This window comes from Rhinolophus sinicus, chromosome 15, assembly GCF_057876585.1.
Source record: "Rhinolophus sinicus isolate RSI-liver-muscle chromosome 15, RSI-T2T, whole genome shotgun sequence".
Classification (NCBI taxonomy): domain Eukaryota; kingdom Metazoa; phylum Chordata; class Mammalia; order Chiroptera; family Rhinolophidae; genus Rhinolophus; species Rhinolophus sinicus.
In genome coordinates this window covers 25,759,270-25,780,395 of record NC_142515.1, presented here as the reverse complement: position 1 = coordinate 25,780,395, position 21,126 = coordinate 25,759,270, and the positions used below count along the sequence as shown (strand labels likewise).

General features: G+C 50.6%; 1 protein-coding gene across 6 annotated transcripts in view; it reads right to left on the bottom strand.

Annotated features, from left to right (window-relative positions):
• The window catches only part of CRTAC1 (cartilage acidic protein 1), a 152,066-nt gene that overhangs the window by 17,351 nt on the left and 113,589 nt on the right, over positions 1 to 21,126 (bottom strand). For 2 of the 6 annotated variants that reach the window (XM_074339248.2, XM_074339249.2), the window contains exons 9-14: positions 18,438 to 18,520; positions 17,485 to 17,585; positions 16,861 to 17,029; positions 7,060 to 7,205; positions 5,666 to 5,708; positions 3,118 to 3,261 (exon numbers count right to left, since the gene is read on the bottom strand). In XM_074339248.2, the coding sequence (XP_074195349.1) occupies positions 3,118 to 3,261; positions 5,666 to 5,708; positions 7,060 to 7,205; positions 16,861 to 17,029; positions 17,485 to 17,585; positions 18,438 to 18,520 (686 nt within the window). Of the gene's footprint in view, positions 1 to 1,979; positions 2,676 to 3,117; positions 3,262 to 5,665; positions 5,709 to 7,059; positions 7,206 to 16,860; positions 17,030 to 17,484; positions 17,586 to 18,437; positions 18,521 to 21,126 lie in introns of those variants that run through there. The other 4 variants (XM_088791909.1, XM_074339250.2, XM_019724831.3 and 1 more) reach the window with 3 other exon arrangements.

The window sequence follows — 21,126 nt, the reverse complement described above, 5'->3', positions numbered from 1 at the left end:
GCTGGTTCAGCACAGGCTGTTAAATGCCCTGGACTGAAGCACTTGGCTCAGAAAGCCTGGACTCCTGGCCCACTAGCAACGTTCCCTGTTACTTGGCAGCAGGTATGTTGATTTGGTTCACTACCAGTCTGCCTTCTATATCTCTTAGCCTTGCGTTTCTTCCAACACAAGCACCTTGGGAGCAGGGGACTTGACCCCCTATTGGATGGGCCTTGTCACATTCGTTATGGAAGGGACCCGGTGCTTGTCACACAGAAGGTTCTCAATGAATGCTTGTTGAATGAGCATATGAATGAATGCAGAGAGCTTGCTTTCTGGTACAGCAACCCCAAAATTTAGCTAGACCTTTTAGAAAGCCCCTCTGAGTCCCATTCCTATTCCATGCATATAGCTCCTCCATCTGGCTGGAGTAAGGCGATGTGGGGACAGCAACTATGTCACCTTCACATACCACTGTATGCCCAGAGCCTAGCTCAGTACCTGGCACATAGTAGGTGCTCAACCAATATTTGTTGAATGAATGAATAAAATGAATGAATAAATGAATCTGATGGAAAGACTTCTTATCCCTGGAGTTAGGACTGTAGTTGTGCTCTTAACAGCTGGGGGGATTTTGAACTCCTTTGTAAGTCATTTGGTCCCACCCATCAAGTAGGATCAATAAGACATGTTATAAGAAACTCAGTGTGTGAGGATTCATAATTATTGCCTATAAGCCATCCTTTGAAGTTTTCTGTCACCCCAAATCTCCTGATGTCCTTGGCAGGCTGTCTCACTAGGTGTCCTGTCCCTTATTGCTTGTGCTATGTGTGCAGCCAGTCAATGGACATTGTTATCTTGTCATTTACCATTGCATTTGGAACCATCACCTCTGTGGGTCTGGGGTTTTGCTTATCTTACTATCTTAGGTCCACTTGTTTGTTTCTAAAAAGGCAGCATCTTCTGGAATGACTCGGGAATAGTCTAAACATTAAGAGTACGGTCTGCTACCCTCCTGATGAGATGGTGTGGTGGGAGAGGGCTCCAGCCTGGCATGGGGACCAGCTGGCTCTGTGACCTTAGGCAGATCACTTCATCTCTCTGAGCCTCAACTCTGGGGACCTTTTCTATCTTTAATTCTGTATCAACACACAGGAGTGGGCTTCCCAGAAGTGGAACGATTTTTTAAGTTGGTGTATGCTTTTCTGTGAAATTGTAGCTGGTTTTATTTTAAAACTTTTCATTTAAGCTCCTGTTTCGAGTGTAAAAACAGCAATAGCTATGAGAGATTCATATTTTGTGATTTATTGGGAGTATTATTATTATATCAGAAAATGGTAGGGTTTTTTTTTTGTCAAATATGTTTTAAAAAGGCTTGCTGCATTCTTAAGTGTGATTTCATTATATTGTGGGGTGACTTTTTCCCCCATGATGAATAGATCTGTGATTTATAATGAACCTTCACTACTGAGGCTGGCCGTAAAAGTATTCTATGGCGTTACAGCTTTCCCAAAGTGTGTTCTTGTTACAGGAGCTCCCAGTTTCCAAGCGTACTGCAGAGAAGACCAGGTTGCAAGGTTCGTTCTAGAAATCAGGGTAACCTGAGACTAGCCATGCTGATGCCCAGCCACACATTGAGGTGTCTCAGAAAGAAAAGGGCCTTTAGGGATACACCGGCCCGATTCTCTTATCCTTTAGATTAGGGAAACTGAGGCCCAGGGTGGAGAAGTGACTTCCCCCTGGCAAAAGGCCCAGAGTACTCCCACCATGTGTGGACCTTGCTCATCCCACATCTCACATCCGAACCCCAGTACCCCAAATGCGATCATTGATTCACACAGCCAAACCACTGCTCAGATCCAGGGACAGATACTTTCCCTGTCTCATGATTTGCTTTCCAAGTGCCACGTGATGGAAGGGCTGCTGCTAATTCAGCATTCCAACCAGCATCTACTTTGCCCCAGACACATTTTTTTTTCCCCACCAGCTAGGCACTAATATCCAGCAGAGAATTTATTGGCATAATTTCTCCAGCAAGAGGCTGGAAGACTTAGCAAGTTCAAGCCTTAACATTTTTATCAAGAGTCCCAAAGGGCCACGCTTTTCCCCTCCCATCATCACCACCAACACCAATCAGACTTTCTCTACCACAGGAAGTCAGGGTGCATAGACCAGAAACAGCACAGGCCAAACAAGCAGGCACATGATACATTATCTAATCAACTGAGCAAGCAACCACCTGGGAGCCATCTTTGTTAAGGGCAAAATAAGCCGCACATGACATGAAGGATACAGAAAAGACAGGACTATCTCTATTCTTCTGAAGGAGTGAGGGAGGCAGGGTGGGGTAGAGGGGAAACTTTCCTTTTTTTTTTTTTCCCCCTCAGGAAACATGCAAAGAAAGGCTTCATAAACAGCAATATCTCCCAAACTTCCCTTTTCAAAGATGGCCACCCCCGCTGTCCATTTAGAAAGAGCACGCAGCAGAATCTACTGGGTGTGGAGAGAAAGACAGGCAGCGGGAGAGATTTAGTTTTCCACAAAGGTTGTTGGTTTTTTTTCCTTTATTGTTGGGATTTAAGATGCATATAACCGAAGGCAGAGTCCAAGGCCTAGAGAAAGATACGAGGCCTGAGAGAGAGGCTCAGAGATTCTAAAGGCGGCAGAAGGATACCCACCTAAAAAGGCCACTTGAGCTGCAAAAAGGATGGGGCAGAGAGATAGAAAATGGGAAAAAGAGAAAGGGGGTGGGGATGGAGTGGGGTGGGGGGAAGCATTTGGGAGGAAGAAGACAAATACCAGTTCAGAAATTCAGACAGTTATGTAGTAGGAGCTAGTTTATATCCCAGGTAGGAAAAGATGGGTTGGTCTTAAGGTTGGAACATTTGTTTTAGGAAATGTGAGAAGGCAGAAATAAGAGCAATGGCCTCTGGCCAGAATACAGCTCCCCAGAGGCCGTTTATTGGTGGCAGTAGTGGTGGGGCTATTATGGTCTTTCCCGGAGACCCAATGGGAGTCTAAGGAGAGTCCAGCCAGGAAAAGGCAGGAGCTGGGGACCTTGATCTGGGGCCTCCCTAGAGCTCCCCAGTGGAAGGCAACCTCCCTTTGCTACTGGACTATGGCTGGAGCTCCACTCACCTACACAGGCCGTGCCATCCTCGTTGGGCTCGTAACCCCGACTGCACCTCTTGTTGGTCCGGCACCTGTAGCTTCCATACGTGTTGACACACACGGGCTTGTCTCGAGGGCACACGAATGGGAACTGAATGCATTCGTTGGTGTCTGAAAGGTGAGAGGAGTCACTCAGGAGGTGTGGGCATGGGTCCTTGCTCAGCTCTGCTGCCCCACCCACTCTGTGACCTGGGGCCTGTCCCTTCTTCTCTCTGGGCCTCAACTTTCTCACTTCAGTTCCCTTCAGTTCCTGGCTGGTTCCTGTTATACTTGATCTCGACATGTTGGGGGCACTCAGGCTCGGTCCTGGGTCTTCTATCTACCATACTTTCTCTAGGTGGTCCCTTCATATGTGGATGATTCCAGACGTCCTATCTCCAGCCACAACCATTCCGTGGGGCTCTAGACTTATGAATCTGTCTTACATGCATCTCAAACTTAGTAGATTCCCAAATGGAATCCTAGATTCCCTCCAGTCCTCAAACCTCTTCTGTCTTGTTCCCATCTCCCCAAACTCAAAAAATTCCACCACTGTCTGCTCAGCGGCTCAGGCAGAAGTTGGGGTGATCCCCAAGTCCTCTGTTTTCCTTGCCTCTGTAGGCAATTTAACAACAGATCCCATCAGTTCTGCCCCTGCAGTGCAGCTCTTGTCTGTCCACTCCTCTCTCCTCCGCCACCAGCCTATTCCCAGCCCGCATCATCTCTTGCCTGGATTTCTGCAGCTGCCTCCTGGCTTACACTCCTCCCTGCAATCCAATCTGCAATTCGGCAGCCAGAGTGATCTTTTGAAAATGTGATCATGTCACGTTACTCTCCTGCTCGACTGCACAGGGCCCTACGAGCAAAGTCCGAGCAAAGTCCAGACACCTCACCGGGGTTTCAAGGCTCTCCTTGACGGGGTATCTGGGTCCCCCATCCTCTAAGGCACACTGGCCCCCTTTCTGTTCCTCTGACACACAAGCCTTTTCCCTGCCTCATGGTCTTTGCTCCTGCTCTTCCCTCTGCTGGCAAAGCTCTTCCCTGAGCTCTTTCTGTGGTGGACCCTTCTCCTCCTTCAGGGCTCAGTTCAAAGGTCTCCTCCTCCGAGACGCTCCCTGACCACTCCATCTAGAACAGTCTCTAGAGAGCACTTTGTTTAAAGGGTTCTTAACTCATCGAATCCAGCTGTCAGGTCATGTGTTCGTGGTCTGTCTCACCCACTGGAATGAAAGCCCTTCAGGGAAGTTGCTTGGCCTGCGGCCCCAGCACCCTGCATCGGACCTGGTGTGTGGGAGGCACATAAATGTCTACTGGATGATGGAAAGAAAGAGGTGGCTGGACTGGTGATCTCACAGGGTTCTTCCAGCGCGCAGGGAAGATGCTGGCATTTCTGTGGACGTGCACTGTTTGGAGTGGCCAGGGTGGGGACACGGAGAGCGGAGGGGACTCATTTTCCCTTCAAGCCATCCTTAGAGCCACAGTCCTCCACTTTCTCACGTGTGGTCCTTTGTCCACACAGTGCCCCCATCAGAACACTTTCTCCCCTTTCTGTGCCTGGTGAACTCTGCATCACCCCTCAGGTCGCAGCTCAGATCTTGCTTTCTCCGGGGCATCTTCTTGAACCTTCCCTAGACTGGTTTAGCGCTCCACCTTTGTGCTCCCACAGCCCCTCCCGCCCCAACCCTGTCTCTGTGGGCATCACTATTTACTTGTGTGTCTCTCCCATCGGCTCTGAGCCCCGTGAGGGCAAGGACTGTGCCTGTCTTGTTTGCTCTTGTGTTCCAGTAGCAAACCCATTTGCCTGGGGCGAAGAATGAACATCTGCTGAGTGGGCTTGGGAAGAATGGTGCTGAGGGTGGAAAGGCAGGAAGCATCCTTGACCTGACCCCTCACTGCCGGTCACTGGGATAGAAGACATTGGGTGGAGGGCCTCTAGGCTGCCCCTCGCCCACTCCCGGCCCATGGGGGACTTTCAGAAAGTCATTGGACCCTCCCAGAGCTGCTGCCCAGGCGGTGCTACAGCTACCCGCCCCTCAGTACTGCCCAAAGCTGCAATCTCCTTTCTATATTGAGACCACATTCCACACCCTGGTTTGCTCCAATGCCCCTGGCAATGCCCACCTGGGCCTGCCAGGCCCCTTGCTTGCTTCTCCGTGGGCTGGCCAGGCTGAAGCCATCAGTTCTCCATGGGGGACACATGCCCACCTCAGCCACCACAGCCCTCAGTAGCTAGGCCTCCCTGAGAACACTGTACAGGCAGTTATGTGTCTCACTCTCTCTGTATTCATGGCAGGGAAGCACACTACCAATTCCCGGAACTGTGGTTATTCAGCTTGCTGGTCACTAGTATCACTCCCACCTTAGTGAGTCATAGGTGGTTGTCTTGGCCTCTGGAGCCCCCAGAGACAAACAACACAGTCCCTGCCCCACCTTTCCTCCCCTTGTCTGTAACCTGAGCCTTGCCAGGGCTCAAGCTGACATTCCCCAGGGACATTCTGGCCTCTGCCCCTTCCGCACGTGCCTGCAGGCAACTCACCCATGCAATGGCCATTTTCCTGCTGGGAGAATCCTTGGCCGCACTACAAGATGGGCAGAAGCAGAGACACTAGTGAGTTGAGAAGATCCCATCTCATGACCCTCCTAGTCACAGCCACAGAACAGCCATCACCCTGACCACAGAAGGAGGGGTGCTCTTAGCTCTGGGCCCAGGGGAGACTCTCCCTGCCAGGACACCTTCCCTTGCAGTGAGAATAGGAGATTGGGGGGAAGGCCAAGAACAGATTCGGTTCCAACTCCTGCTCATTTCCTCCACGTAGGATCCACATGTCTGAGCTGGGACAGCTAACAGACACTGGCCCTCCGGTGGCATTGCCCTGAGACCTAGGCTGGGTCTCAATTAAGGCAAAGTGTAATGAGGGGGAGGAGAAGCCTTTTGAGGTGTCTGCTCCCTCCCCACACCTTCTGCTCTAAGAACCTTCCCCACCTGCAGGGGTGGGTGCCTGCAAGCCAGACTATTGTCTACCTCACTAGGCAGTGCTGACTGGAAGTGCAGGGAACATACCAGCAGGGGGGTGAATCAAAGGCATTGTGGCTAGAATTTGAACTAATTGAGGCTGAGAAAGGTTTTAGAAACCTGGTCATGCCAGGCTATGTCTATAGGGGGTCTCGGGGACGAGTGTAATGAGGAAGGGCAGGGGGACTCGCAACAGAACACTTTGAACAAGACAGAAAATGTCAGTTGTCAGTAGTGATGATCGATGGGGCTGGTGGGGATTATTGGGGAAGGATCCGCCCGACCCCCAAGCCAGCGCCCTAATGACAAAGGTCCTTGAGCTCCTGGAGCTGAGGCCACCAAACTGCCATGGTTCCTGCTCATCCTAAGCTTTCCCTTGGGTTTTGTGAGCTCCCCCAGAAGCCTCATTATAAGTTCTCTCTTCTGTGTGAATTTAAATAGGTTCCTATTATTTGCAACGAAGTGATACCCATCAGAGTCAGAATCTAGAACTCTTCCTCTAAGAGCCCCCAGAGGCCCTGACCCACCCTCAGAAACAAGAGGAGCCCTTGTCAGAGACTTGGAAAGAGTTGGGAGGGAAGCAGGTAACCTGGGATCAATTCTTAAGTCTGCTCACAACTGGCTGTGCAACCTTGGTGACTTCTCACTCTTGGCCTCAGTTTTCCTCCTTTGTAGAATGGGTGCAAAAATACTTGCCCTGCCAACATCCCTGGATTTCTGTGAGGAACAGAAGAGATATGGGTGTGGTACTGTTGTGCAAACTACAAATGGTGGGATCATTATGAAGCCTGTCCTTTGCTAAGATTTCTCCATCTTTCTAGAGGCGGAGTCTGCAGATTCCTAGGAATCCAGCTTCAGCCCATGGTGTTGTGGGTGGGGCCTGTTTTCTGCCTCTGAGGCCCAGGTGCCTTTCTCACCTCCAGCGGGGCTGGGTCCTCACGTCTGTCCTCATCTCGGGGGTAGGGGATCTCCAGCACCGAGTTCATCTCCCCGCTGGCCACGCTCCGGCTTGCCATCTTGCCATCGGGCCACGTCACCTCCACACTGCTGGCTTCGTCCTTTCCTGTGGGTTGGAAGGAGAAATGGTCAGCAGCAGAGAAGAGTGGGGAGAGGGGTTCTCAGCAAAAGCATCACCATTCATTGATTCATTCATTTCATAAAAAAACATGAATTGAGCATGTCTCCCAGTGCTGGGGAAATCGTGAACATGGCCGATGAGCTCCGCCTCCTTCAAGCGCAACACCGCCCCGTGGAACTCTGTGCAGTGATGGCAGTGTTCTCCGTCTGTGCTGCCTGACATGGTAGCCCTTCGCCCAGGTGGCTGGGCAGCACCTGCGGTGGGACCAGTGTAGTAAGTAACTGACATTTAAATTCTATTTCGTTTTGATTACGTTATATTGAAATAGCCACACATGGCTAGCAGCTGCCATATTGGGCAGCACAGCTCTGGAGCCTACATTCTAGTGGATAAGCCAGTCAGCAGGAGGCTGTTTTGGGGGGAGAGGGTAAAGCCTAGTGGTCAGCAGGTTGACGGTGGAGTCCTGTTACCTGGTTGGTTGGAAAGAACATGGTGGGGGCGTGGGAGAAATCCCAGGTCTGCAGCTGGCTTGCTGTGTGATCCTGAGCAGGTCATATTTATATTACACTTATATTGTTTATCGTCTGCTAGGGGCCAGGCTCTCTTTTGTCACTAGGGACACTCTTGTTTTCAGGGAGCTTCCACTCTAGTGGGGATAGACAGGCAAACAGATGCACAAATGAATAATGTCGGATATTGACAAGCTCTATGAAGAAAACAAAAAATAGGGAAATAGAGCAAAAAGGAATTGAGGGTTGGCTGGAGGCCTTTTCTATTCGGGGACAGGCTCTTGGGGAAAAGGCATTTGAGCTGAGCTGTAAATAAAAGCCCAGGTGAGGAAGAACCAGAAGGCGGAAAGCACAGGAAAAAGACTGCTCTAGGAAGTCGAGATGTTTACAAAAGCGGGAGGAGAAGCTCAGAGAATATTCCTGGTGAATCCATCCGCACACATTCATAAGGCAACGCATTACATCATGGGCAGAAAACAAGCTGGAGAGATTTGTCAGGTGTTTAGGCATTGTCAAAGCCGGCCCCAGCTCCCTGCTTAAGGCAGCAGGCCTGTCACTGTGGCAAGGTCAGGCTAATGGTGATGGATTGGGGTGGGGAGGGGGGGGGCTGGGCCTCACCTGCAGACAGAGGCTGTTCTCCTAAGTCAGTCACCTGGGGAACGGGGCAGTGCTTAGCAGAGTGGGCACGAGGGTACAGCCCTCTCTTATCACCACCCGGGCTGACCAGATGTGGGTCGGGTGCCCAGGGGTCCACACACACAAACACTGTCCCAAGTATCATCGTTCGTGGACTGAACAGATAACGTGTCACCCACACGGATGTGCTACTTTTGGTCATTCTTGTCCATCCATGGATTTTACAGTGAGAGACTGTGGCGATGGAGGGTAGTTAGGGAAACATTTTCATGTAGAAAAAAGGGTTCCCATGGTTTACAAAAGGCTTGGAAGCCACTTCCAGACTTGGCGGAGAATCCACATGTGACTGCTGTGCGGAGGTGGCTCTGGGGGTGGGGCTGAGACAGCACGGAGGGGGAGGACACAGCTGCATCTTTCTCCTCCCATCCCAGCCTCCTTGGAAGGTTCCAGGCTTACTGCTGCTGTGCTGAGCGTTAATGAGGGCAGGGACCAGCTGCCACACTCACGAGGTGTCAAAGGTGAGCAGCCCCTCCTCTGTGGAGCTCCCACAGGGAGCAGGGCTCCCCCACCTGCTGCGTTTTCTCTTCCCACAGACTCTCCCTCCCAGGCCCAGCCTTTCTGGTTCTGGGGTTTGCTTTATTTAGCCAGAACATTTCTCATAACCCCTTATTCCCTCACTCCCTCTTTCTATAATAATTCCTTTTGGGGAAGGGGGTTAAAAATGGGATTGGGGTGTCAGCTACAGACATTTTTCTGTTTTGAAGTAGTTCCTTACGGTTCAAGAGATTTGGCATTTTTAGAGTGTACAGTGCCCAAATTAAGTGGCATGTGAAAAAGTAAACATTTTTCCATTAAAAAAAGGAAACAAAGAGAAGCAACTGTTTCTCACCTAAGCCAACAGAACAGCTCCATGAATACATTTTCCAGCCTGACTGAAGTGCCACAAATAACTCAAAAGAGTCGCCGAATATTCATAGACAATTACAGATTTACATCCTGTGTTTGTGACTAGTTCTGAGCCCTGCTTCCTCCCTTCAACCAGACCCAGGGAGCAGCCAGGGCTATGAAATAAGTAAGCTAAAGGGAGCACATCTCAGGAGGACTCCCTCCTCCTCCCTTGATTATTTTGCTGACTTGAGTACCCTCTTGGGGGCCTCGGTATGCTCATCTGTAAGATGGGGCTGTGACCTAGAGCTCTGGCACCCCTGGAAAGGACAGTCCTTCTTACCTGGAATGTGTCTCCTGCCCCAGGAGATTCTCACCATCACCTCTTAGTAATGGGGGCACCCCGCAGTTCCCAATGGGTTTCCACTTCTTGGCAATACTACTAGAGAATATGTACCCCACATTGTACCAGGTGACCCTTGGTGGTAGCTCACTGGATCCTCACAACAGCTCCATAAGGAAAGTAGCTTTATAATTTCCAGTTTTGAGTTGAGGAAGCTGAGACTTGGAGACTTGAAGTGAACTGCCCAGTTACCCCGCTAGGGAACGTCTGATCCCAAAGCCTGTGTCTGCTACACCCTGTTCTACTAGCCACCCCACTCCCCTCCTAGCCCACCACAGGATGAGCATCCGGCAGGGGTCTGGGATTCAGCAGGAAGGAGACAGACCCAGGCCCCATCCTGGGGAGCTGAGTCGGGCAGGGGTTGCACACAGCGGTTATATGGTAATACTCGGGGGAAGTGCAGCCATAGCATTGTAGTACCTGGCGAGAGAGAAGCAGGTGTTAAAGGTCATTTCATTTGGGTGTTGCAGGAAGAGGAAGAGTTTGTGAGGCAGAGTAGGGAAGGAAGGAGCATACCGGGTGGAGCGTGCAGCACGCGCAAAGAAAGGCATCGAGGTGTGAAGGGGGGCCTCTGTGTTTGAAATTCAGGGGAAGCAGAGTGTGAGAATGTGTATTAGGTGGGGTGGGTGGGAGAGGGTCTTTGAAGCCTGAGCATGTGTGGTGGACTTGAACCCTTCCAACCACTCTGCAAAGTGGGCGTTTTCCCCCCACGCTCCAGGTGTGGACATTGAGGCTTGGCGAGGTGAAGTGACGTGCAGGAGTCTGAGCTAGGACTGGAACGCGGGCTCCGGGCTCCAGCTTCCAGGCCTGGCTGTGCCCTCTGCTCCGGGCATCTCAAGTCTTCACGCAGCCGCCGCACAGCCAGGGCTCCCAGACACTGCACAGGGCAGCCTGTCTGCCAGGCCTGTGGGTCTGTGACCAGAGGTGGCCCCATTCACCAGACACGGCCCTGAGGTCAAGAGCAGCAGGGAGTCGCCTCTGGCCACTTTTAAAGGACAAAGGCCAAGGAGGCATGGCGAATTGCGCTTTTTCAGAAGAATTACAAGCAAAACAGATGGTGGGAATGCAGTTGGTGGAATATTTTTACACTTTAATAAAGCAATTTTCATGTGGGCCACTGAATTTTCTTTCCCTAAATGAGCACCGGCTGGCTTGGAGGCAGCTCTGAATCACTTGCGAACAACTAGCTGAAAGGAAGGCAATGTGTGTGCGTGTGAGGGGGGCAAGGGGTACCCTGAATGCCTGGGGTGGGCTGGCTGAGAGAGGGGCCTCTAGTGGAGGCTGGTGGGGCCAGTGGATGACTGGTGCTTGTTTTCATTTTCTGGGGTTCGTGGAGCTGCCTCAGCCCTCTGCTAGCTAGGAAAACAAAGAGCTAGGGTGTGGGATACGCGGGGGCTGGGTGTGGGTTCAGAGCACCCAGGGGTAGCAGGGCACTCAATGAGGGCTGTGAGCACAACCGCTTATTTAGGAGCCTGGCGGGCTCTATGCACCAGCAGGAGCAGGGAAAGGCCCGGGCAGGGTGGAGGGGTGGAGGAAGAAGGCCAGGGGTTCCACTGAGCAGGGGTGGGTAAAGTGGGGGCTGACGCCTGCAGAAGGGATGGTTCTACAGGATGAAGCTGAGAGCACCCTGCACAACAGTGTGGGCCCTCTGGAAAGCCCCCTGGGCAATGAAACATCCAGCGAGGTCCCTGAGTTTTTATTGTGTGATGCCTGCCACACAGCCCAGACCCTCCAGAGTCGGGAGTGAGGGTCTGAGAAGCTGAGTCCTCTCACCACAGCTCAGGGCTGACGGAGCAAGGGGCCTCCAGCTCTAGCCAGGGCAGAGATGAGCCCGATGTGACTGGGTAAAGAAGTGCCCAGGAAGCTGGATGCTGAGAGCCTGTATTCACACACATGTCCACACGCTCACCACACCTTGCTGCAAAGTCAGGAGGAGGCACGGTGATTCATGGAGGGAGGAGGGAAGCAGGGTCAGTTGGGGTACGCAGGAGCGTTGTGGGTGCTGGAAGGGGAGCTACCTGCAGCCTTCTCCCCTTCAGAGACCTGCCTCCAGTTCCGCCTTGTGCCCCACACCTCCTTCTCAGTAATTTGGACCTTCAAGGCAGGTCTTTCTTGCATTTATGTTCTGGACATGCCCTTTCTCCCTTCAAACACCAACAAAACAAACTGCTCAGGGTTGGAAGCCATCGAACTGTCAATAAGGGATTTGCTAGATAAATTATGCATGCTGCCACAAAAATGAAATACTGTGCAGCAAAACATTAAAAATAGAGCTGCCATACGATCCAGCAATTCCACTTCTGGGTATTTATCCGAAGAAAACAAAAACACCAATTTGAAAAGATAGATGCACCCCTATGTTCATTGCAACATGACTAGTAATAGCCAAGATATGGAAGTTACCTAGATGTCCACTGATAGATGGATACAGAAGGTATTATACACACACACACACACACACACACACATACACACACACACAGAGGGTGCCAAAAAATGTATACACATTTTAAGAAATGACAAAAAGCTGTATTAAAATTGTAATACTCAATATATACTAATAACAAAAGATGAACACAAGTCATGTGTATACATTTTTTGGGCACCCCCGGTTGATAGAACAAAAAGAAAATTTCACCAAAAAAGAATACAGTGTATAATATATATAACATACAAAGTATGTGTTAATCGACTGTTTATATTATTGATAAGGCTTCTGGTCAACATCAGGCTAAAAAAAAAACACAAGAAGTACTGTGTGGCACTAAAGGAAAACAAAGGACAAATGCCTAGACTTGGAATGATGCCCAGGGTTACAGTATTCTTAATAGGGAAAAACAGCCAGTTTGGGAATAATAGGAATGGTATAATCATTTTTGTTCAAAGAAATCCTAAGGAGTGTTTATCTATAAATGTGCTCCTATGTATGTTGCATGTAGTAAAAACATATCAAAAAGCATGGAACTGGGAACAGGCCACCCCCCACCACTGCATTTAAAATTGCTTCCTGCCCTTTCGCCTCCACATCCCTTTCTCTGTTATGCATTTTCTTTTTTCATCTTAACATCTTTCAGTACTTTATATATTTATCTAGTTATTATGTTTATTGTGTATTATATGTTTCTCCTCCTTCCACCAGAATGTAAGACCACCCATGGGAAGGAGAGTGAAGGGAGAAATGTTTACTTTTTGACTTAATATTCTATACATAGTGGTGAGGTTATAGGTTATTTTTACTTTCTTTTTGTGATATTTTCTAATTTTCCTATAATCCGTATATATTATTCTTACAGCCAGAAAAAAAAACAAAAAAAACCCAAACAATAAAAAGACTTCTCAGGACCATTGTAAGCGCTGCTCTCCCTGGTCCCTGGTGCCAGGACACTGCCCCTGCTAGTGGCCCTGGGGCTCCTCTGTAGCCCTGCCCTCGCACAGCAAAGCCTGGCTTTGGCTTTCTAGGTTCTGCAGAAGCCCCTCTCCTCCACCTGCTCTTTCTGCCTGGCTCTGGGTGCCCCTGACTGTTTGGACCTGGCCTCCCTTTCCAGACTCTGCTCCCACCAGACCATTCCCATCCTGTGAACACGCTGAACACCCTCGTCTCTGGGCCTTTGTTCAAGCAGGCACAGCCCTGGAATGCTCTCCTCTGTCCCCATTCACGCCTTCCAAATTTCTACCATCCTCTAGATCCAGCTCTAGGCCCCCTTTCTTGGGAGAGCTGCCCAGAGCAGAACTAATTTCTCCCGCCCCGGTCTTCTCATGGCCACTGGAACAATATGATGACACATCAAATCTGCCGTGTACCTGAGTTCCTGTGTCCATCTGCCTCTTACAGGACTGTGAGCCTGGAGGGCAGGGAGCCTTTCTTCTTTGTCTCTTCTGTCTCTTTACACATCTCTGAGTCTCTCGGTTGCCCCCAGACCCTGTCTCAGTCTGTCTCCACCCTGTTCTCTTTTCTCACCCCTTCCTTCCATCTAGCCTTCTCCACCGGTGCCCTCTCTTCCTGCCCCATTCCTGCCCCTCCATCAGTCAGGAAGGCCTGTGCTATGCTTGACCCACGAAGGAGATCCTTCTGGATGTGTGGGCCTTGGAGCTGCAGGGATAGAGCCTGCTTGCCTCTCGCTGTGTCCCAGGCTGCTGGCCCTGCTGCCTGCTGAGCTGCCTTGGGAAGTGGGGGGAGGTCTCACTGCCAGGCCCAAAGCTGACCCACAGGGCCAGTCCCCAGGAGCAGCCTTCCTTCAGTGCATCTCTGGGAGTGGAGCCTGGCAACAGAGTCTGCAGGGTGACCCATGGAGCAGTTTGAGCCAGAGTTCACATCCAGAATAAATCCCATGGCCTTGTAAAATGCGAGGATTGGCAATCAGGAGGGGCTCCCAGCTAGGTGCAGCACCCATAGTCCTGAGCATGGGCGGTAGACAGTCAGGAACAGGCCCAAGAGGGCCCCCACGAGACCAGCAAATGACTGGCTGAGGCCGCTCAGGTGAAGAGCAGGTCTATGCTCTTGGCAGGGGCAGATACTGGCCAGAGCAGAGACTCCATGAGGCCCATAATACCCATCTTAGAATAGTGGAGGTGGCCCCCGGGCTGTGGGGAAGGAGGACCCAGCCCCAGTCCTAGCCTCACCATTGATTTGCTATGTGCGTCTCAGTTTCCTGATCTATATAATGGGCTGAGGGCTGATGTCCAGCTAGGTAGTGGGATGAACATCCCACCTATGATTCCATGGCAGTCACTTTGGTGCTTGGACGGCCTCCCCTGGGTCACCGGGTAACTGAGGGGATGTGGATGTTGAAGAAGAAAGAGGCAGAGCAGGAGGACCTTGGTTGGCTCGACACAGAGCAGCTATGGGAGGCCAAGCAGTCAAGTCACAAGGGTCAAGAACTCAGACTGAGGGGTCCAAGAAGTCAGGGTCAAAATCTAGCCCTCCCTCCTTTCTGTGGGTGTGATTTGGGCAGGTTGCTTAACCTCAGCCTCAGTTTCCTGACCTAGGAAATGGGGGTTAGGACTCATCCTGTTGTGGTGAGAACTGAATGAGGTATTTTATGCAAAGTACTTTGCCTAGTGCCTGCCATACGCATATACTAAGTGCTCGATTCATGTCGGCCACTGCTGTTTTGCAGAAGAGGCCTATGTATTTAAAAGTCATCTTGTACTTTTAGGACCAGCATAGCAAATGGCTGCCTTAAAAGTGATAAACATTCCATTTGCAGGCCAATCCATCCAGGGTGAAATAGCCCAAGAACGTGCTCATATAACTGGGCCTTAGGTCCCCTAAATATTTATGCTTCTTTTTTCAGACTGCATAAAAATTATGTGTTTCCTATAAAAATTGGAAAACACACACATAAAAAACATATGGAAGAAAATAAAAATCACAGACTCAGGCAGGTCTGGATTTGAATCCCATCTCTGCTATTTACCTAGTCTGTGATCTTGGGCAGGTCTCTTAATTGTTTGATCCTCAGTTTTCCCATTTGTAATATGGGGATAAATAATACCCATCTCACAGGGTAGTCATGAGGGTGACGTGGCTATAAAAAGAAAAGTGCCACTGTGCCTGGAATGAGTAAGAGTTACCGTATTAATCCAGCCACTCAGAGAGAATCACTGTTCACACTTTCTGTCCTTTCTTTCTGTTTTTTCTATGCACATGTGTTGTGTGTATAATGTTAACATACATACATATATATATATATATATATATATATATATATATATATATATATATATTTATTAATTTGAGACCATGTTGCTTATTCTTTTTACGTTACCATTATATCACCTCATGGTGCCAACACGTGGGGGAGGGTATCTGATTTCGAACCCAGGTATATTTGACTCAAACGCTTTCTTAACCATTGTGTTTTAGTAAAGACACTCTTGGCTCCCCCTAGTGTTTCTCAACACCCTTCCCATTATTGCCCCTCCTCCTCAAGAAGCCTTTTTAGAATTTTCTGTCCCTAGTTCCCTCCCCCAATGCATTTCTTTAAAACTGTTTTATTTTGAAATAATTATAGATCCACAGGAAGTGGCCAAGTACAGGGAGCACCGGCGTACCTTTCATCTGCTTCCCTTGATGGTTACATCTTCCGTGACTATAGCACATTGTCAGAACCAGGAAATGGACGTGGGTATAAGGAGTGTGGGTAGAGCTGCGTCATTTTATCACATGCAGATTCGTGCAACCACCTCCACAATCAAGGTATAGAACTGCTCCAACACCACCAAGATGTCCCTCGGGCTATCCCTTTATGGTCACACCCACCCCTCCCCTTTTCAGTTTCTGACCCCCAGCATCTACTGATCTATGTTCCATCTTTACAACTTTGTCATTTCAAGAATGTTGTATAAATGGAATCAACAGCATGTGACTTTTTGAGATTGGACTTTTTTTTTTTTCCACTCACCGTAATGCCCTTGAGAACTATCCAGGTTGTTGTGTGTGTCAATAGTTCATTCCTTTTTATTGCTGAGTAATAGTCCATGGTGTGGATGGACCACAGTTTGTTGAACCATTAACCTGTTGAAGGACATCTAGGTTGTTTCCAGTTTGGGCTATTACAGATAAAGCTACTATGAACAATCTCGTAGAGATTTTTATGTGAACATAAGTTTTCATTCATCTGGGATAAATGCCCAGGAGTGCAATTGCTGGGTCTGATAGCAGTTGTATGTTTAGTGTTTTTGCTTTTAAAAGAAACTGCCAAACTGTTTTCTAGAGTAGCTGTACTAGTTTACATTTCCCCCAGCAATGTATGAGACATCCATTTTCTGTGCATCTTTGTCAATCTTTGCCATTGTCACCAGGGGTTTGGTGAGACACTTTAATCACTGAGCCAACTCCCAAGAGGCAAGGAAAAAGGCTAAGCTGGCTGAGTTTGGTGCAGGCCAATGTTTGAAGAACAAGGCCACAGCCTGGACAAATGGAGGATTAAATACTCTGACCCCAAAATAAGCTAAGTTGACAGAGGCACTGGGGTGGGGACCTCTGTGAGGGATGAGGCATGAAAACCTCCCTCCTGAGCTCAGGTTCATCTCACAGCAGGGTTGCCTCAATAGCTGACCTGCATCTTGGCTGTTATGGTAACGTGTACCTGGAAGATGCTCAGGTTGTGAGTTCTGAATCACTCAGCATGAGGCAGGATGTAGTTTCAGGACTTACTGTTCTGTCAACGGCGCTTTGCCCACCCCCTCCCTGGCCCTAACTCACCCAAGCCAAAGTGTGCCACAGGCTCCATCTCACACAGGTAGCCTGAGCCCCCATCGATGATCCTCAGGTGGGCCCCGCTCTTCTTGGTGTAGAGCACGACCTTTGCCCCCCTGGCGAAGGCTCCAAACTGGGTCCTCGGCACCACTCGCAGCCAGTTATTGCTGAAGCCCTGTAGGGAGGGAGGAAGGCAGGCCCTGCATCAGGGGGTGGGCAGGGGGAGCAGGGTTGGAGGGTAAGAGAGGGAGAGAGGGAGAAAGAGAAGGACAAGAAAAGGGGCAGAGGAAAGAGAGAGGAAGAGGAGGAAGCTGGCAGGGCAAAAGAGCAATGCAAATAGCAATGGCTAAAGTTTGGAAAGAGTTACCGGAAAAGAAGAGGGAAAGGCAATAGACTCAGGAAAAACCTTTTTTGGAGGAGCAGTGCCAGTGGAAGGCAGGGGGCAGAGGGCTGCTCCCTGGAGGCAGCCCTTCTGGGAGGTTTACTGTGCTGCTGGGAATTTGTTTGCCTCCTCCAGGCCCCAGGACATCCATTTCCTGTCATGTATCCCTGGCTCGCCTGCCCTTGTCCACCCGAGGCCCAGGGGAGCACATGAGGCTGGGCTCCGTGGGTCCCGAGGTCTGTGCACACCTGATTCCCCCGAAAGACGGACAGCGGCTGAGCCATGGACTCTCCGTGCGACAAGATGAGGTCCAGCATCCCGTCTCCATCGAAGTCTGTCACCACACCCCCTGCAATAACACAGATCGCACTCTGGCCATCGGCCAGGAGCCCCACAGGGAGGGGGCTCCCGACCAGCACCATGTCCACAGTGCTTAGTTGGGGAGGTACTAGGGCAGAAAGGCTGGGGCTGGATGCCTGTATCCTCTCCCTTCTAGTAGCCGGCTGGTGATAGGAATTCCCGGAGGAGGGGTTCCTTTTTCTTCCCCTGGACTTTTGCATGGAGAGGGTAGGTGGAAATGACCTAAACCACAAGGACGTCTTTCCATTGTACATGCCTTCTAAATCTGTATGCTTTTTGTCCATCTATCAAGTGTTTGCACGTACGTAGTCTTCTTAGGGTCCTCACTACATTTCGAAGAGGTGAGGAAGACGGATGTAATTATCCCCATTTTACGAATGTGGAGAACAAGACCCAGAAGGTGAAGTAACTTTTCTAAGACGACCAGTGAGGTTATGGCAGAACTGGGTCTTGGGACTCCTAATCCAGTGATCTCTCTTTGATACCAGGCTGAGTGCCGAGCGGGGAGGAGTCAGACTTCAGGACCCTGAGCCCCTCCTTTCCATCCCCACCAGGCAAGGCATCACCAAAGCACTGCCCATGGATTCCTGGGCCCCCGCCCCGGTCATGCTGGGACTAAGGGAATGGACCAGCCCCTCCTCTGCTTCTAGCCTGGCACTCTCAGGTGCTTCTCCTTCTCCACGCTAACCCCTGTTCTAGGGTCTCAGCCCTCAGAGTGGCAGAGACAGGAGGAGCCTTGCAGCGGGTGGGGGGTTGGCTGTCCCATCCTTCCCGCCTGCACCCCAGGGGATGGGCAGCATGCTGACACAGGAGTTCAGGCCAAGCCCTCAGGTGCCCTCACCTGTGCCCCGGCCCTCAGGCTCCAGGGCGTCACCAGGATTGAGCTCCTCGATGAGGGGGTCACCGTGTTCCCTGCGGATGACGCTGTAGGAGATGAGATAGGCCATTCATGGATGAGGAACGTGCCGGCCACGCCCAAGTGGCACCTGAACCTAGAGGCCTCCTCCCTCCATACATTCTCTGTCCCCTGAGCACCCCAGGTCCCACTGTGCATGGGCTGCCATCTGGATGCCTACAGAGCTACTCTGCTCACAGATCCTGTCTCTACCCTGCCTGTTCTCTTCTTGGGTTTTAATTTACATTGGTAAACATTGATTTTTCCTTCTCTAATGGATGAATTATAGACAGCCTAGGGAAGGGCAGTTGATAGATGGAGAAAGGACACGGACATAGCTACCTTCAACTAACCTTCACTTTCCTTCAAGTGGCCCTGAGCTTCCAAGTTCTGGATGGTACCCAGGAGTCAAACCCTACTTGCATGCTACCTTCTCCAAGCTCTCCCTGATAACCTTGCAGAGGCGATGCCTTTCTGCTCTGCCTTACCACTTTCTGCCTTGTGTTAAAGCTTTGTATGAAGGCATCTTATCTCCCCAGTTAGATTGTGAGCTCTTTGCAGGCTGGGACCATGTATTATTCATCTTTGTATCTCCCACAGCCTCTAACATAGTGCCCGGCTCCCAGAGAGTTCCAAGCACATGTCTGTGGGACGCATGGATGAATTCCAGGGGCAGAAGGGAGGAAAGGCGTTCTGCCTATTTTGAACTCGGAATTGCAGTAATACATGCTTCAGAAAAGCCCACTGTGAAAGTCCTGCTCTTTCTCCACACTGAGCTGACTGCTGCTGAAGACAACGAGCTTTCCTCTCTAATTTTTCTCACTCATTAGATCCTCACAGCCTTGGGTGCTCTGCCCTAGAAGTACAGAGCAATGCCGGGGGTAAAACAGAGGGCCAGGGGGGTCTGTATCACTCTCCCAACCACACTTCAGGCGACTGTTGTCCACTCAAAGGCACAGAAGGCTGTGCATTCAGGAGGGGACCAGAGTCCCTGGAGCTGGAGCCTATGGGGGCTGGATGGCAGAGTGTCTGCAGGGTTGAGCAGATGCTTTCAGAGATGTCCTCTGTCTACACTGGGCATCTGTGCTGAGCACATCCAAGTGTGCAGTCTGGGCAGCGGGCAATGTGCCTGGTTGCACTTGGCTGTGTGCACACCTGCTAGAAGTGTATATGCCTCAGCCTGCTACCACCCACAGTCCCTTTGACCACTCGTGTCCTGCAGACTCTGCCACAGCAGAGACACCCCTTTGATTCAGGTGACAATGCAGTTAAGGGTTCCTACGGATAAAGCCCAACAGTTCCATTGCATTTATATATTTGCTGAACCCGTTTATGCAGCCACTTCTGTGTGCCAGGCGTTGCGTGGGGGCCTGTGGCTATGGCGTGTAACAGGACGGATGGAGCTCAGGGTCCACAACCACAGGGAATTTCACGCAGAGTGCTGATAGCCAACAGGGAGAGTGGGGCTGAGAGGGGTGCAGGACTGGGCAAGTTCATCCAGATTTGGGTAACCTAGGCAGGCTTCCTGGAAGGGCCAACTAAGGTGAGATCAGCACAATGAGTATGAAGAGGGAGGAGAAAGGGTGTGAGCAGCATAAGGGTCCAAGCCTGGCACAGCCCAGAACCGAAAGAAGTTGGAGGTGTCTGGTGCTTAGTTGTGAACAGGGAAGTAGAGAGCGAGGAGTGTGGGGACAAAACTGGTAGGTGTGCAATGTGTCAAAGAGAAGACTTCTAAAAGGTTTCAAGTGGAAGAAGGGTATTGCCAGATTTGCATTTTCAACTGCTTGTTCTGCAGGACTAGACACAGGGAGACTGGCTGGAGGTGGGTGCAGGAATCTCCTAGAGAGAAACGGGGGTGGTGTAGGGCGGAGAGATGAGAGCAGGCCAGAGGCGTGTTTACATGGACAAGTGGTGTGACCATGCATTTCCCGGCCGGCCTAGAGAGACCTCTTGCTGCCTGCTAACACCCTGCCATTACAATAGGGACTTCTTGCACTCTCATTCAGCATCCGGTGTGGGAAATGCATTCCCCGATCACCAGGCTTCACTGAAGGGCTTGCCGAGTCAAGTACATGGAGTCCCCAGTGCCTCCTACAAGGAGCCCACCATATTCCGTTTAGTGACAGGGACAGGTGGGGGCTAAGCTTCCAGAGTCACCAACTGTGTGGGGGCCTCAGCTGCTGCTCAGGACCTCGTCATCTGCCACAGGGACTTGGGGCACAGCCACGTACCTGGGAAGTGGCTTCCACTGCTGCTGAGTGAAAGCAAACACACTAATGCATGGGGCGACCATGTGGTGACACTGTGCACGGACAGCCGTAGGCCAGCTGCCCTCGGGGGTGGCCCAGAGGGAGGCTGGGAGGTCTGACAGGGACGGGGCAGGCAGGGGGACAAGGGGTGCAGGGGGTCTTGGGTCACAGAGATGACAGTAGATTCCTCTGTGCTCAGGGGCCCTGGCGAGGGACACTTTATTAGCCAGAGAAAGAAAGCAGTGTCTCTGTTAACGAGCAATTGATCTTCTGCAATTAATCTGGAAGTTGTGAATAAGCGTTTTGCAAGGCACCTAATTAGTAAATCTGGTGCCTTGGGGGGTGATTAGATCCAGTCAGGATTGATGCTTTGTTAATAATTATAT